The sequence below is a fragment of the Furipterus horrens genome, unplaced genomic scaffold (genome assembly GCF_987537825.1).
Source record: "Furipterus horrens unplaced genomic scaffold, mFurHor1.1.pri manual_scaffold_11, whole genome shotgun sequence".
Classification (NCBI taxonomy): domain Eukaryota; kingdom Metazoa; phylum Chordata; class Mammalia; order Chiroptera; family Furipteridae; genus Furipterus; species Furipterus horrens.
The window spans coordinates 98,153,321-98,170,672 of NW_028327181.1; the positions used below are offsets into that span (position 1 = coordinate 98,153,321).

The 17,352-nt window shown below is 58.9% G+C and overlaps 1 protein-coding gene across 1 annotated transcript; it reads left to right on the top strand.

Moving 5' to 3' along the window:
- The first annotated feature begins 135 nt into the window (after positions 1–135).
- CYGB (cytoglobin) lies at positions 136–9,158 on the top strand. The gene is made up of 4 exons (XM_090292457.1): positions 136–378; positions 5,048–5,279; positions 5,530–5,693; positions 7,923–9,158. The coding sequence occupies exons 1-4, from the start codon at positions 236–238 to the stop codon at positions 7,954–7,956; spliced, it is 573 nt and encodes a 190-aa protein (XP_090148583.1). The 5' UTR covers positions 136–235; the 3' UTR covers positions 7,957–9,158.
- Positions 9,159–17,352: the final 8,194 nt, after the last annotated feature.

The following is a 17,352-nucleotide window of genomic DNA, read 5'->3' on the forward strand; positions in this document are numbered from 1 at the left end:
CGCCCCCCCCGCGCCCCCCCTGCTTACGGTCTCCCGCCCCCCGCACACATACCCTGCGCGCAGACACACACACACACACACACACACATACGCGCGCGCGGCGCGCACAGACACGCTCCCTCCCTCCGGCGCGCTCTACCCCTCGCCCGCCCGCCGCGCACGCAGCCGGCCCCGGCTCCCCGCGCCCCGCGCCCCGCCGCCGCCGAGCGAAGCCGGGCCGGGCTTGGTGCTGCCCATGGAGAAAGTGCCGGGCGAGATGGAGATTGAGCGCAGGGAGCGGAGCGAGGAGCTGTCCGAGGCGGAGAGGAAGGCGGTGCAGGCTACGTGGGCCCGGCTCTATGCCAACTGCGAGGACGTGGGGGTGGCCATCCTGGTGAGGTAGGTGTCGCCCCAACCCTGCCGGGCCCGGGGGAGGGACACCGGCAGCAGCTCCGGGCAGAGGCGGGCTCGGCCGGGTCCGAGCTCCGGCGCCACCTTCCCAGATGCGATTGGGGCCGGCGGGCGGGTGCCGGCAGGCAGCGTGGGGAGCCTTGGGTGGGCAGAGCTCTGACTGAGCCCTCCCCGGCCGGGGCTCGGGGCTCACCGGGAACTAGGAGGCAGATGCAGAAGCAGGGCACCTCGGTCCCCTCCTCTCCCCGGCCTCGGAACTCCAGGCGCAGCCAGTCATGCCCTCCTCACCAGCGACCCCAGCCTCCCAGCCGAGCTGCTGTGGACACACATTTCACCGGCCCTTCAAAGGGGGTGTCAGTGGGGGGCTCCCCATCTTAAAGAAGGGGAGACCGAGGCTCAGCTCACCAGGAGTACATAGACAGCAGAGCCCTCCATCCACGCCGCCCCTTGAAAGAATTCAGAGCCTCATGGAAGAGCAGAGCAAAGGGCAAGAAAACAGAGGTCAGCAGGACCAGCTGCTGAGGTCCAGCTTTCCCAGCAGCCCCTCCTGCCCCGAGGGAGTGGGTCCGCGGGGAGTTCGGCGGGGAGGCACAGGTGCCAGAGACGCAGAGTCCTCCAGGGTACTGTCCCTGCTGAGTTTCTGTGGAGGGAAGGGGAGAAGCTACAGGAGACAGGACCCCCCCCCCGAAACCCGACCAGGGTCATTCAGACACCGCATGCCCTGGAGGGACCCCCACATACATTCATTCTGTTATTCACCCACATACATAGCAGTGCTCACACCATTCCTATAGAGAAAGTGTCCCCAAACCCCACAAACTGGTAACTCACTATAGCTACAGAGCTACGCTCACTTCCCGCAAGTGCTAGGCCCGGGGGGTGCCGGCCAAGAGGCCCCAGACCACATACCCCCTGAAACCTGTCCTTGGCAGAGGGAAGCTATCAAATGTAGGACAGAGCAGGGCCATCTTCTTATTTGAAGATGGGGGGGGGCTCACTAGGGAAAGGACAGCTGAGGGGCACACCTGGCTCCCAGCCTTGGCCCTGTCTCTGGCTCCTCTTTCTCCTCCACACTCTCCCCCTCTGCCTCCCCCAAACCTGGGACCCACCCGGCTCCATGTTGGTATGCCCTGATTCCAACTAAAACCGATCTTGGAGGAAAAAGAGCAAGAAGCACTCCTGAGGAGCTGGAGGGGGGTTCCTGAGGCAGGGGTAGCTATTTTGGCAGCTCCTGGGGGTGGCGGGGAAGCTAAGAGGGGATTTCAGACCCTGAAGCCCTCAGACATTCAGAGACACGGATCACACGCGGGCGCACCCGCACAAGCACACGGTGGGCAGAGGCATCCCGGGTGCACCAGACTGCCTCCCAGGAGGGCCGCTCGCCGTCTCGTGCAAGTGGAGGGCCCCCCCGCCACAGGATGCACCAGTGTGCCCAGGGATCACCCGGGGAAATGAGACACCACAGTCCCCAGGACAGACCTTGGAGATTCTTTGTGCCACCTCCTGCCATTTACCAGTGAGAACATATAGGGGATGGGTCCCAGATACGACTCCTGGGGTACCACCCAGCCTCTCCAGGAATGGGGGCGTGCAGAGGAAAGAACCGCACCCCCAGAGCTGAGCTGTTTCTGAAGAGTCGGAGCTCTTGGGAAGGTTTCTTTCTCTCTCTGAACCCTTCTAGGGCCCCATTCCTGACTCTTGGAGGGGCTGGAGCTGGGCTGGGAGAGGCGCCTACCGAAGTGCTGGTACTCGGTGCTTGGAGAGAGGCCCCCAGCTGACCTGAGACGGCCTGACACGGCGGTGATTACCTGGCCCGCTGTGGCCCCGGCGGCACCCCGCCTGAGCCCACCTCCGTGGTGCCCAGCGCCCAGCCCGGCCCCGCTCAGCCCCGCCGGCCCCCAGTCCCGCCAGCCTTCCTTTCGGGTTGCTCGTTCTGCTCTCAGGACCTGGCCATCTGGGGGGAGAAAAAGGGGGGTGAGGGCGAGACTGATAAGCTTCTCAGGTGTCCAAAAGCACCCCCCCAGATCCTGTGTCCCTCAGTTGTGTCACAGCTCCCCCCCCCATCCTCCCACAAAAATCCACAAGGACAGGCCCCAGCGAGCGCCTGAGACACTAGCCCTCTGATCACGGCTCCCACCTTCTCCCTCCCCGCCAGGCTGAGCCCAGAGGCGCCCCTGAGGCCCCAGCCCCACCCCAGGAGTTAGCAGCCACAGGACCGGTGGCAGTGGAGGAGCTGCCGGGGGTCTGAGCCAGACCCCACACTTGCACTGCCTGCTGGGGAGGAGAGGGAACACCCTGCTCCAGGAAGGCTGCCCTCCTGTTTGGAGCTCGGCCGCCTTCCCCGCACATCAGACCAGCCCATCGCAGGCTCTGCTGGAAGGCCAGCCGCCCCGGGGGGCTGAGAAACTCCCCAAGGCTGACCGCTGAGGCTTCTCCAGGCAGCAGAGGCCTGGGTAAGGAGGCTGGGGAGTGAAGGCAGGATGAAGGGGAAGGGGCAGAGCACGTGGCCCCAAGACTCCCCTGATGCGGAAGAGGGGCTCCAGGGACTGTCATTGCTCAGGGCCATAATCTTCGCTGGGTGTTGAGGCAGAAGACAAACCTGGGTCCCAGGCCCCCCTACCACCACCGCCACGCTGCAGCAGGGGGAAACTGTCAACGCAGGGACTGCCAGGTGCCTTCCTGGCCCTACCACCGACTTCACGGGGCAACCTTGGGCATCAATTCCCAGTCCAGACGGTGGGGATAAAACAGTGCCAAAGCCCAGGAGGGTATTGGAAGGATTAATGAGATCACATAGTAAATGCTCAATAAATATTTCCTGGTATCTCCTCATCAGTAAAATGGATGTAATAACTGCTTAGTTGTGGTAATTAAATGAAATAACAGGTGCTGATGCTCTGCACGTTGTAACGCGCCAGGCAAATAGAAACCGTTATTTTTTTTGCAACGTAAAACCCGAGTCTGAGATCCTTCCTTAGGGACCGGGTTTTTCCCATTTCTCCTTCATTACAATGCTTCTCCAGAAAGAATCCAATGTTCGTTCAGACTCATTACCTCCATTTCCTCACCAGCACATCTGTGAAGTAGGGAGCAGGGAGGGACCCCTGCAGGCATGTCCTGGCCACTCCCCTGCCATCAGCAGCTTCCCCCCAGCCGACCAGGATGGCCTGGGCCAGCTGCACTTCCTGCATCTGTTCCAGCTCTCAGGTCTGACACTTCACCTCTGGCCTAAGGGCCGATTTGGCAAATTATCAGCCAGCTCTCTAATCACAAGGGAGGGGGGACACTCCAAAATATGAAACAACCTGAAAAAAACGGATCCAAGACATTCCATGCATTCTCTGAGGCTTCGGTTCTGTTATGTAAGTTCTGATTGCGTTTGTGCACACACTGTCCGTGACGTCCAGCCCCAGCGGCCAGTGCCTCCCTGCAGAACGCAGGGCCCTGGGCCAGGGGGACGGACCACTCGGAGTGGGAGACCTGGTTCTGCCCTTGGGCTGTGGGACCCTGTAACAGGTGGCAGGGAACCCACCTTGAGGGGAAAGCAGCAGCACTGGGCCAGCCTGGGCGCTCAGGGAGAGCAGCGCCTGGCACGGAAGGCACTCCTCGGCGTGGGAAGGAAGGCTGCGTGCCCGAGGGCTCCTGCCACTGGAGGACGAGGGCTCGGGTGGAGGGAGATGTGGACGTGGTGTTGGAGAAGCGGGTGCGGACCCTTCCGTGGGCGGTTTGTGAAAAAACCGGAATGCCGGGCTAAGGCATTCTGGCTCTGCCTGGTGAACGGCGGGAGGCCGCTGAGTGGGCCTGAGCATGAGTGATGTCGTGACAGTGACAGGTCATTCAGATAAACTGGACAGGTGAGGGGCTAGCGCCGGAGAGACCTGGGTTTTGCTCCGCGAAGTGCACAGGCTTGTTGGAGCGGTAAGACGTCCAGGCGCAAAATCATTCTAGAACCAAGCCGGGGAAATCAATCGCCGCCTCTAATTAAATCAACCGATTGATATTTCCTGCAGGCTGAGGAAGGAGGCGGGGGGTTGAAGAGGGAAAGACGGAGCTGGGAGGAGGACTGAGGCTCGTTCTTCGCCTGTGGGCTGGGACCCCTGAGCTCACTCGGTCCCGCTGCACTCTGTTTACTAAGAGCGCTCCGACCGGAGCAGCCTTCGGCTGGCATTTGCTGCGCCCACACTCTGTTGAGGACTCCACACGCAGTTTTTCATTTCACCCTCCAGCAACTCACAGGATGGGAACAATGATGCCCATTTCATGGATGAGGAAACTGAGGCTCGGAAAACAGCTTGCCCGAGGTCATACTGGCTCGTGATTCCAGAATGAACCCTCTTAGGCTGTCGGCTGTGACCACAGCAGGCCCTGAAGGGCCCGTAGGGTTAGGAAAGGAGGCGAGAGGCAAGGAAGGCAGACGCCTGGGAGAGGAAGCTGCCGGCCCGAGCAAGTCTGACCAATAGAAATGGCAGGGACCGGACTAGGGGGCCGCATGCAAGCTGGCTGGGCCAGAGGCGGGTCTGTGTTTGAGGGACGGCTCCCATGGCGGGTGAAAGCAATGACTGGGGAGGGTCCTGCCTCTGCCCCGTGTCCTGGCCACTTCAGGGTAGGGCCCAGGGCAGCCCAGCTTCAGTGCCACCCCGCTCCCCCCTCCTGCCAGGTTCTTTGTGAACTTCCCATCGGCCAAGCAGTACTTCAGCCAGTTCAGGCACATGGAGGAACCGCTGGAGATGGAGCAGAGCCCCCAGCTGCGGAAGCACGCCTGCCGGGTCATGGGGGCCCTCAACACCGTCGTGGAGAACCTGCATGACCCCGAGAAAGTGTCCTCTGTGCTCACCCTGGTGGGCAAAGCCCACGCCCTCAAGCACAAGGTGGAGCCCATGTACTTCAAGGTGTGTCAGCCCCCACCCCCACCCCCCCGCGCGCGTGTGCTCCAGAGCTCCCAGGGCCTGCTCATCCCCTGCAGGTGTGACAGGGAGGGGCGGCAGGAGGGGGCTGGGCCTTGAGGGTGTCTGCTTCCTGAAGCTGCAGGGCTGTTGTGTGATAAACAATCTCCTGCACCCGGGAGAAAGGGTGCTGGGGGCCGTGAGGGGGTGGGCAGGGCACCCAGGCCTTTACTTCCCTTCCTCCCTTTGCCCCCAGATCCTCTCTGGGGTCATTCTGGAGGTGATCGCGGAGGAATTTGCCAGTGACTTCCCGCCCGAGACGCAGAGAGCCTGGGCCAAACTGCGCGGCCTCATCTACAGCCACGTGACCGCTGCCTACAAGGACGTGGGCTGGGTACAGCAGGTCCCCAACGCCACCACGTGAGGAGGGGTGAGGGTGGGCCCGGGAGCTCCCTGCCGTGTCCTCTCCTGTCCCCTGGCCTCCCACCTCTCCCGGGGCCCAGGGCTGACCGCTGGGCAGGAGCAGTTCCAGGAGGCTGGGTCTAGGCACGGGCACGAGAGGAAGAAGCTGCTCAAGCCCAGGCCTGTGTGCTGGCCTGCGCCGAGCCGTGAGCCCCAACCCATTGCCCCCCACCCCGCCAGAGCAGGGGAGCTCTCAGAGCACCCCAAAACAGTGTCTGAAGGTTCCTGGCAGGAAGGCTGGCTCATGGAGCCCAGAGGCCGCCAGGTGGCTCCGGCCATTTCCTCCCTGGGCACCGGTCACGTGGGGCTGTTTTCACGTAAGGCTGACCAGCCCTCTCTCCCACCTCTAACTCTACACGGTTGCAGCCAGGAGAGTCACGAGGACCCACGGTGCACAGGCAGGCGCCTGCAGGGCCGGCCCACGGGGCCTGTGTGGGTGACACCGCCACACACAGCAGCAGGCAGGGGTGTTTACTTCTGGGGTGAGGGCCCGGGTGACGGCCCACGGAGGGTGGCCGGCCTCAGTGACTCCAGCGCACTTGGAGCACAAGGGGTGGGCTGGCCCCCAGGGTGGCTGCTGGGAACACGCTGGCCTCCCTGGGCCCCCAAGGGGCGGCTGGCTCTGGGAGCTCCATGGACAGGCGGGGGCAGGAGCAGGGGCGGGAATGGGAAGCAGGGGTCAGCCAGCAGCTCAGGACACGCGTTGCAGAGAAACATTCCCAGTGGTTTCCCATGGAAAAGGCGGCGTCTGCTCCCTGGGCTCGGCGGAGCTGGCCTGCAGGCCTCTGGACTTCCCGCTCACAGGCATCCCGGGGGCTGCAGCTCCGAAGAGAAGGTCCCCAGAGTGGCCTTGGAAGGCCTGGCCTCCAACGGTCTGTCCCTCCACTGACCACACTGGCCCCAGCCTCCCCCTGCCTCCTTCCCCCACCCCCATCGCACCACCCAGGAGAGCAGAGTCCTCAGGACTGCTGGCCGGCCGCAGTCAGACAGCTGCCCCAGATGTGCACAGCTGGCCCTGGTCTGCCCCCAGGCCCCCGGGTGAATGCGAGGCCGGTAGGGTTTTACCTGCCTCATAGGCGCTGGCAGAGCCAAAGGGGCCAGGAGGGGTCAGCAGGGTGGGGGCGGGGGCTTGCCCTCCCACGCCTCTCCCCAGGCGGGCCCTGTCGCCAGAGATGAGTTTGTTTACAGCCAGGAGACAAGACTTCCTGCTTCTAGAGAAAAGGGCTTTTTTCCTGGGGCCTAGGGGGACTGGAGAGCGAGCTGGCCAGCACCAGCCCCAGTGAATCAGAAACACATGGACGTGGGTCCTGACAGGAAACCCTGCCCTGCCCCCTTCTTGCCCCAGCTGCACCCCTGGGACTTAAATCTCACCAAACCCCAAGAATTAGGAAACTGCCAAAATACTGTCATTTGCCCGGTTCTCCTTGTGGACCGAATGGAAATGGCTTCAGGAGAGACTGGCCAGGCCCTGCTCCCACCTGGGCCGGGGCGCCTTGCCTTTGGGTCACCCTCCGTCCCCAGCTGTGAAGTTGTGGGGATTGTCCCCTTATCCCTTTGCATACCCTCCCCCGCACCTCTGGCCCCCAAGAAGGTGTGTCTCCCTGGCCCAGGCCTGCACACTCGACCTCTGCCAAGACCCCAATGAGCTCAGAGGGTGGGAGGGAGTGACAGGGCAGGGTTCTAGAAGGCTCCATCCAATTCCTCTTATCAGGGACCGGGGGTGGGCCTGGCGCCGCTGTGTGTTGAGCTGTCTCTGCTTAAGGGCGTGTGTGCGTGTTTGTGGGTGCGGAGGCGGGGGTGTGGTGGGGAGTGCAAACGGTGGCCAGAGGGGCGGGGCCGGGCCAGCCGGGGAGCTCTCCTTCGTGTGTTCTCTGCTGTCTGTGAAACACTTTCCCACAGCTAATGGCTCTCATGGAGCTCAGCAGGGCCCACGGTCACGTGGTAGAGAAACCGACCTGCGGCTCGGATGGGCCAGCTGACTTGCCTGAGGTCACACAGCAGGCTCCCAGCAGAAGGGAGACTAGGACTGGGGTCTCGTGGGCCACTTTCACCGGTGTCGCTTGGGGTCTCAGCAGACAGCGTCCTGCCTCGTGTCCCCTGACCCCTCTCCCCTACCTGCCGTGTTCCCTGGTCCCAGTCTGAGCCCCTTGTGACCTGTTGCCCCCATTTCCTATCTCTCGTCCACAGCCCACCGGCCACGCTGCCCTCTCCGGGGCCATAGGGTCCCTTCTGTCCTCCCCCCTCCCTGGCAGCACCTTGAGCAGAAGGCCGAGTTCTGAAGACCCTCCTTGACCCTCCATTTCTGGGTGCCAAGGAAGCTGGAGGAATCCCTGACGCATCTTCCTGGAAAGAGGCCTCGACCCCAGCCACGGTCCCCCTGGAGCTGCCAGGAGGTGGCCCTGGATGCTGACCTGTGGGTGGCGGGTGGCCTGTGGGGGTGGGGGAGCCTCCCTCCTTGAAGAGTCAAGCCCACTCTTCTTAGCTTTTCTACTCACTGTTAGAGACCTAGCGAGCAGCTGGCGGGAATCGGGGACAGGTCTGTGATTCACGGCAGGAAGGTGCCTGCCCCGTTTCTGTCTGCCCAGCCAGCATGCGGGTCTCCACATTGCCTATCTAGACTACCACGCACATGTATCTACCATATACACAGATATATTCTATATACAATCTATATAACTATATACAGACATATCTACAACGTGTATCTGCGGGCCCAGGGGCACACAGGAAGCTCAGCTCTGCCCACCTGCGCATGGCGCAGTGAGGGGTCCTGGTCATGCTTCTGGGTAGAGAACAGAGTGTCCTGGCCGAGATGGGGGTGCCACATCAGCACAGAGGCTCCAGGCTTGTGGGCAGCATTGGGGTGACCCAGGGGTCTGCATGGGCAGGGTGCGGGTGATGCAGCCCCTTCTCTGACCAGCTAGCTCCCCACCTTCCTGCTTTCCACTTTGAGGAGAGAAGGATTTGGTTCCCCCCACCTTTACCCCGTACACAAGGATGTGTGTGGCTCCCTCCCCCGCTCCAAGACGGGCAAGGGCAGACAGAGGGGCCGGGAGTTCTGGGCGCGGCGAATGTGCTGGGGGAGAGGCCATGGTATAAAAACAAACACCTCTAATGCCAGCTCCATCTGCTTTTGTCACTAAGACTGCCCCAGAGGGAGGAGGGACCATGATGACAAGAGCAGATGCCTCCGTCTCGCCCTGGGGCTCTGAGGGCCCGGGGCCTGCCCGTCCCTCCGGTCCGGATGTGTGCCCTTGGTCACGTGTATGCTCCTCAAGGATGTGCTGCTGTGACTGTTGTGCCTGTGTCACCTCCTGTCCCCTCCTGTCCTGCCATCCGTGTAACTGCCTGCCCTCCTTTTGTAGTTTCTGATGTTTGTAACCAGACCCAGCGTGCCATTAAACGGACCCCCCTTCCTGCGTCTGTGCGCGCGCCCTGTCCTTCCTGCCGTCTGCCCTCGCTGCTGCTGCTGCTGCTGCTGCTGCCTTCCTCAGCTCAGGGCTCCGGCCTTTTGCTTGGAAGCCTTCCTTCCTCCCCTCTGCGTTGGGGACCCTGACCTATTTAACCAGGAGCACCAGGCTGGAGACAGGAAGCCGGACTTTGGAGGGGGGGTGCAGGAAGGTTGACTGTGCTCGTTTTAAAAAGTCAGGGTGCTTTCGTCTTTTGTTCTGGGAAACTCCTCCCTGGCGAGGGTAGGTCAGCGAGGGAGGGACCCGAGAAGGGACGTTCCCCTGAGGGCCTCTGTCTCCTACCGCGGAGCCCTGGCCAGGTGTAGGCCTGAGGCTCAAGTTGCATGTGGGAGGTCAGCCCTTGGGTGTTGGGGAAAGGAAGTGTGCTCTTAGTCCTAAATCCCAACACGCCCCCTGCGCTCTCAGCTCCCAGGCCCCCTTCCCAAACCCTCCATCCTGCCCCCCCCAGTCCCGGCCAGGCCTGCCCAGCCCCCACGCAGGATGGAGGTAACAGCAGCATGGACTCCCGGAGGAGGGACCGGGAGGTCACCGCCCCTGGGTGGGCTGCAGGAGGGGCAGGAAGCGGCCTCTGCCCCCAGGGAGGGCTGCCGGCTGCCTGGGAAGATTCAGCTGACTCACAGGAAAAGGCTCGCCTCCCAGCCCGTGAGCTCCCTGAACGCACTCTGCGCCTTCATTCACCTCCTGGGCCTGGCACGGGGGAAGCAGGCGACAGGAATCCAAAGAAGAAATAAGTGCCACTCTTAGAAAGCAAAAGCGGCACACAGGCCAAGAGCGAGCCGCGCGAACCGAGACGCAAGGGCAGAGCGGGGAGGACGGCGCGGGCAAAGCCTGCCCCGGGAGGCTGCGCTGCAGGACCGAGCGCCAGGCGCGGGGCGGACTGCGTCCTGCTGCTGCGCGACCTTGGGCAGGCCACTGGGGCCTTCGGAGCCGCAGCCGCCTCTCATTGAAAGTGGGGGTGAACATGAGGCCTGCCTTGCAAGGCAGGTGCCGGGGGAGGAGGAGGAGGAGGATGTGTACCCCTGTGCAGTGACTGTCCGGCCTTCACAGGCAGCAAACGGGAAGAGGAGGGAGGGTGGACTGGGCCAAGAGGAGCCATGAGTCTTGACAGAACGGGCAGAGGTGGAAAGAGGAAGGGAGGTGATCAGACAGGGTGACGTCGGGGCAGAGGGCAAGGGCAAGGGAGCGGAGTGGAAGCAACCCAGGAGCCCGGAGGCTGAACCAGAGCCCGAGGCGGTGGGGGCCGGGGCCATGGGGACTGGGGCAGAAGGGGCATCAGCAGCGGCGTGGGGGGTCGTCTCCGGGAAGCAAGAGCACCTCCCCAGGTTCACTTCAGTTTGCTAAGAGCATTAAGGAGCCTCTGAACAGGCCGAGGCTGGAATCATTCTGGAATGTAGCCCTTGAGAAAGGTTCTCCCCACCCCCACCCTCTAGAGAGAGGAGACTGGCAATTAATGATTCACCCCAGACCTGACCCAGGCGTGATGCTTGCGGGGCGTGGGGGGGAACCCCAGGTCCAGTGGCGATGGTGGGCTGCAGGCTCAGGGCAGGGGTAGGTGAGCACTGTCTGGGGTTTTGCTCTGGGCTCTACACTCAGGGACAGCCTTGTCATCGGAGAGCTGAGCAACTGGGTCAGCTCCCCCTGGCGCGCCCAGGCTGTGCGCGAGGGGGTGTCAGGAACCGGGGAGCCGAGTCTGCGGCTGCCTCCCGACCCTGGGCCCGGCCGCGCGGGGCCACAGCGCCGCCTGCCGGCCGTGGTGGGGACCGCGCCGGGAAGCCGCAGCCCGGGCTGCGGGCGCCTTGACCTTCCACTTTTCCTTTCCTAACGCCACCGCCCTCCTTGGAAGGAGGCAGCCCCGTACCTGAGCCTGAGGCGCAAGGCAAACATGCGCGCCCCGTGCGTGCTTACGAAAGTGGCCTGCTGTACTTTGAGCCAAGTGGAAAATTTTCTAAATGCTTTAATAAACAGAAAAAAAGCCCATGTATAAAGCCCCACCAAGCCCAGTATGAAGCCCCACCAATCCCAGGCTGCCCGCTTGCCTTTGTCAACCCTTAGGAGAAAACCGAACTCAGCTGGGGACGATGCAAGTTACTGAGGCTCATTAAGACCAACAACAGCCTTTGTTTAAAATGTTGATCAGTGAGCCCTGGGATGGCCTCCCTGGGAGAGAGTTGAGAGGTGACCTACCAGCTTCACAAGCCTGACTGGGCGGCTCCAGGGGGCAGCGTGGCAGTGGGGCAGGGAGGAGGCGAGGACTCAGGGTGGCAGCGCAGGGTTAGATTGCGGGATGCAATAGTCAGGATTTCAGGACTGACTTTGAAGTTGGTCCGACAGGATTTATCGGTGGGTTGGGTGTTGGGGGTGAAGGAGAGGGCAGGGAGGATGCTTTACTTGGCGATGGGGTGGCCCTGTCTGTGGGGAACTAGCCAGGGAAGAGCAGGTTTGGGTAGGAAGAATATCAAGAGTTCATTGTCCCCATGAAATGCATAGTGATGCTGTGGGAGCTGAGACTTAAATTTGGGACTGGATGAGGTCACTGGGCAGAGACTGTGGGAAGAGAGGGGGCGCAGGCCAGAGCCCTGGAGCACTTGAACCTGAGGTCAGGGGTAAAGGGAAGAACCCACAGAGGGGCAGGGCGTCAGGAGCTGCAACAAAACCCTAGAAGCTGGCAGGGGCGCACTGCCGGGAGGCCTCAGAGGACTTGCCTGGGAGCAACCAGGCTGAGGGCTTCTCAGTAGAGAATGAGTCAAGGCCGTTGGCTGGGAAGCCAGTGGGTGAGGGGTTGACGTGGGGGGAGGGAGGGGACTTACTAAGGAAAGGGAATGGCATGGGACTCCTGAGACGCGTGCCATGAACTTGAAGTGAGAGTAGCCAATGCCTTTCTAGGGTGAATTTTGTTAAAGAAAAACTAGAACTGGATGGTAGTTAAAGCGTAAGAACCATTTTTACTCAGGACTATTGTAACAGAGGAAGAGAGACCTCAGCACAGAACGGAGCTCAACTTGGACAGCCTGAACAGGCGGGGGAGGGGGACTTACAGCCTAGGAGCTGGAGTGGGTGAAAGGTCACTATCAGGGCTTCTGCCTAAACCAACCTAACAGGATTCTCGCGGAACTCAGGCCAGGGCTGGGTCCCACATCACCTGGGGGTGGGGGTGGGGGGAATGAAGAACCCGTGGGAGGTACTAGCTAACCAGCTAAAACTGGGCAGTGCACGTGAACAAACACAGAAGTCCAAAAGTCAGGCCTAGGGGAAAAGATCAGGGAAGCCTCAGGGGAATTAGAGAATCTTTGTCCCTTTCTCCCTTGGGTTCGGGGGGAGCAGCAAGTTCCTGGGGCGGGGCGGGGGGCAGGCCTAGCTCTGTGTCCTCCTTATGGATGGGTCCTGTGGCGGGGGGCAGGCTCACTGCAGCTCGTTGGGGAGGGGGGCTGTGGGCAGGAGGCGGACATGCATGGAGGGGAGGGGCCTCTGGGCCAGGTGGGAAAGGGAGCTCTTGACTGTCAAAGTCCAGAGGCAGAACATGCAATACTGTTCATTGTTAAAAACAATTTTGTGATGTAAAAACAAAAAATGTTAACTGCATTTCATAAAATTTAAACATTTCATAAAATGTAGAAGTCATGTGTAATCCATCGCCCTCCCCCGATCTTCCAGGTGTCTTTTGTATGCATTAAAAATTATATAATGCTTTACATTTTTAATCCTAGCTTTAAATAGCACAGGGGTTTTTGTATGATTGCAAAAGCAATATATGATCATTGCAGGGAATCTGCAGGAAAAAAGAACACAAAGGAATCATAAAAACTCCCCGCTCCTGTGACGGGCCAGCGCATGCTGGAGCTGCCCCGCGCAGAGGCGCAGAGGCGCAGAGGCAGCAGACAGAGCCGGGAGGCGGCACTGGCGCCGGCTACAGCCCATGGGGGTCCTGGTTTCAAAACCAGGGAAAGGGTGTCATTGAAGGGACCAGATACAAACCTTTTCCTTTCCTCTCTGGTCTCCTTTGAGGTGTCACGGTGTCTTTTTCTTTGCCATTTAATTTTATCGATTAATGTCACAGGCTTTGAAAGGGAATGTTAAATTATTAGCATGGATTTCGCTGTTCATGTTGGGCGGGACCAGATTTTAAATGCAAACATAGAAGCACTTAGCCCGTCTGCAGAGCCCTTAAACTTTCGCTGTTGGCACTGCAGAGCTCGGACGTGCATAAGGTCACGTGGCATTCTTACTTACCAGACCAGTGAAGGTCACTGCAGACTAGCTCCACTGCTTCTATTTCACCTTTTGATTCTACTAAGACCGTCTCTGGAAGCCGGTGAGTCCCTTTACACACTTACCTGGTACCCCTCCTTGAATCTAATCTCACCAAACTCCCCCACAGCGTGGACTCCCCAGAACTCAGCACTCGGGGGGGTCTCGGAAGCTCTGTGACAGTGGAAATGGTGGCACACACGCACACGGTGAACCCGTCTGCTTATGTGCACACTCCATCATCCCACTGGGTATTAAACAGACAGCAGAGCGTTAAACCCAGCCCAGTCCTTCTGAGCACGCGCCCCATGCTGTGGTCCAGGTCACGCGCCCACGAAGCAGGCCCTGCCTCTGGACAACAGTCAGCGAGGAACTGAACCTGCCAATGAACTTGGAAGTGGAAGTGGATCCTCCCGTAACCGAGCCTTGAGATATCAACCACAGCCTGGCTAACACCTCAATTATAGACCCAGCTAAGCCCCACCTGGATTCCTGGCCTGCAGAAACTGTGAGATAATAAATAAACTGCTGTTCCAAGCAGCTGAGTTTTGGGGTAACCAAAATATTTTGACAGCCACAAATAACTAGTACAGCTGGCATTCTACTGCAAAGCAGTCTTCCTTCCTCCCAATTAGGGCTCCTCGGTTACTGTGAAGGACAGTTCCTACTGGAAAGGCAGGACAAAGGCTTGAGTCTCTCCCTTCATTCACTAATTTTCAAAGTAAGGTATTGATTTAATAAATGACTTAGGGGGATCCCATGAGTTTCTCCTGTTTGAGTTTCTCAGGAGCATGTGACTTTCCGTGATTCCAGTGTTTTTCGATCACCTACAATCATCTTTCTTTTTGATGCTCAAATTGTTCAATTTGGCCAGTGGGAGTCCTTTCCAGATGGTTCCTGTGTCTTTTTGAGATGACCGCATTCATCTTTAAAAGCCTCCTTGCTTTCTGCCATGAACAAGATGTCCCAGGCTCCCCAAGCACTTCCCCAGCTCAGACCTGGAGGCGGCCGCTTCTCCAGGAGCCCCGGCTCTTCAGCGAGGTCTGGACGCCAGGGTAGTCAGGGTTTCAATTCCCCTTCCCTCACTACTGTATGTTTCTGTATTCATCTTCTCCTACAGCCGCTGGCTATTTTCATTTATTTTTCTGTGCATTATCTGTGCTTGGTCTTCGTCCAGTGTTCTCTTAGATTATTTTGTAATTTAAAAATTGACTTGCAGGACCTTGATTTGAGTTTCTAGATACTGATCCTTCGCTTACATTTATTGGAAATTTACTCAGCCTCTTACATTGTCTGATCTTTTGCTCACATCACGGCTCTTGAGTGGGGCTTCTACGGTGGGATGTGTTCCCTCGGAGGCTCCCACACCTCAAGGTGAGGTAAATTGCCCAGTGTCACACTTCCGACAGCTAATTAGAGGTTAGTTGGGTATACCTGAGTGTTTGCCAAAGCCAGTACCCTTTCCCCCAGACCACCTGGTCCTCCCAGGGTGGGCGGAGGCAGGATGCAGCAGTGACCTGGGGTCTGCAGGATGAGATGGGAAGCAGGAGGTGGCCTGGGCTCAGGAATAACATTCCAAGGCTATTCCTAACGGCCAGGTGGAAGGATCAAGTCCAGGCGGAACGGCCAAATCTTGGCTAAGACTAGGATGACCCAGAGGAAGGCTAGTAGGGGGATGAGAACAGCACGTGTGGGGGAGCAGGCTGCTGGGAGGGAGGCAGGGGTTTCAAGGCCACCACGGGGGAGGGGACAGCACAGGAGAAGACAGAGCTGAAAAGTACACACCCTGAGCGCCAGGGGTCTGACCACGTCAGCGTGGACACTGGCTGCCCCAGCATCTCCTTTGCGTGGCAGGCAGTTCTCAGGGTGTCTGGGGTCTTGGAGCACAGGACCACCCAAAGAGAGGGTCACTAGCACCCCTTCCCAGGCACGTCCTCCTGAAAAGCAGGCAGGGGCAAAAGTTGCATAGGCCTCCGCAGACTCCAGGCGGGGTTCCTCGGTGCAGTACCCCTTAGCGCCGCGAGGTGACGACTCTGCACCGTCAATACCGGCTCCGACACCCACGAGACAGGCACTGGTGCCCGTCGGGGAACCCCTCAGTTTCACCCCACCCAGGCAGAATCTTTCCAGGCTTTGCCCCCTGGAGCCTGTGAGTGAGGCGCAAACCCCTGAGCACCGATGGAGAGGCGTCTGGAGGCTGGTGTTGACCAAATTCTAGACAAGGGATCCCTTCCTCGCCGGCCCCTCCCACCTGCCCGGCTGACCCCACCCCTTGCCCCATCCCCCCGGACCCTTCCAGCAGCAGCCTCTTCACTGGCCTCCCCCCTTTGCCCAAACCAATGTGTCCTAAGCACAGCCAGGACCCTTCTGAAATTGGGTGTGGTCCGTGATGGCTGGAAAGGGCGGGTCGTGGGTCCGGCACCAGTTGTGCCTTGGGCACAGCCCTGAACCTGAGGCTGGGCAGGCACGTCAGCCTCCTTTCCTTCAGAGGAAGGTCATTACATGTTCTCAAGTTTTAAAACCTCAGCTAACAAGGAGACCCCTAATACCTGCCTCCCCGGGACAAGCACGGGGACAGCCTGCCAAGGTCTGTTAGCAGAGTCCTCTTTTTTTCTTCTTCTTTCATTACATTTTATTGATTATGCTATTACAGTTGTCCCAATTTTTCCCCTTTGCCCCTCCACCCAGCACCCCTACTCCCTCAGGCAGTCCCCCCGCCATTGTTCAAGCCCATGGGTCATGCGTATAACTTCTTGGGCTGCTCCGTTTCCTATATGGCACTTTACATCCCCATGGCTGTACTGTGACACCTATTTGTCCTTCCTAATCCCCTCCCCCTTCACCCATCCCCCACCCCCTCCCATCTGGCAACCATCAAAATGCTCTCCGTATCCAATGGTCTCTATGCTTCTTGTTTGCTTAGTTTGTTTTTTAGATTCAGTTGTTGACAGATTTTTTTTTTTTTTTGCCATTTTATTGTTCACAGTCTTTATCTTTTTCTTAAATAAGTCCCTTTAACATTTCATATAATAGTTTGGTGATGATTAGCTCCTTTAGTTTTTTTCTTGTCTGGGAAGCTCTTCATCTGCCCTTCGATTCTAAATGAGAGCTTTGCTAGGCAGAGCAATCTTGGCTGTGGGTCCTTGCTTTTCATCACTTTGAATATTTCTTGCCCGTCCCTTCTTGCCTGCAAAGTTTCTTTTGAGAAGTCAGCTAATACTCTTATAGGCACCCCTTTGTAGGTAACTCTCTTCTTTTCCTGCTGCTTTTAAGATTCTCTCTTTATCTTGAACCTTTGGCGTTTTAATGATGACGTGTCCTGGAGTGGGCCTCTTTGCAGCCATCTTGTTTGGAACTCTCTCTCTCTTCTTTTTTTTTCTAACGTAAGACTTCAAGTTCCCTTTCCCCTTTTCTCATCTTCCTGATCTGAGTGTCACGTGGGGCGTCTCGGGATGGATGTGTCAGTGGATTGGCCAAGGCGACCCCCTCCCATGCCTTCCTGTAAACCAGCGCTGTGTGTGGTCTTCAGTGCACGACAGCCTGTCTCCTACCTGCAAAGCCGGCCCTGCCGACCTTGCAGAACGGCTATCAAGATTAACACTCGGAGTCACGTTTGTAATCACATCTGAGGAAGCAGTGTTCAAAGAGGGAGACACGACACGTTCTGTGGTGCAGCCAAAGCAGGGGCCCAGAGCTTCCCCTGGCTCCTGTGTCTGTTCTTTTTCCCCCCTGAACCCAATTCCTCAACCCTGCTTGTCAAGATCTCTCCTACACCTTATGCCCATTAAAAAAAAGTTTCGACTGTTTTTCTGTAAGTTAGGAAAGTAATGCACACACAATTTGTGACATGAAGCAGGTCTGTCTCCCTCTCGCCACCCACAATGCTTCTCCCCTCTCTCAGG

Excerpts from the sequence above, each read along its gene's own strand:
- CYGB (XM_090292457.1), top strand. The coding sequence starts at position 236 with ATGGAGAAAGTGCCGGGCGAGATGGAGATTGAGCGCAGGGAGCGGAGC. Across the intron at positions 379-5,047 it reads GGGGTGGCCATCCTGGTGAG|GTTCTTTGTGAACTTCCCAT; the intron begins GTAGGTGTCGCC and ends CCCTCCTGCCAG. Across the intron at positions 5,280-5,529 it reads TGGAGCCCATGTACTTCAAG|ATCCTCTCTGGGGTCATTCT; the intron begins GTGTGTCAGCCC and ends CTTTGCCCCCAG.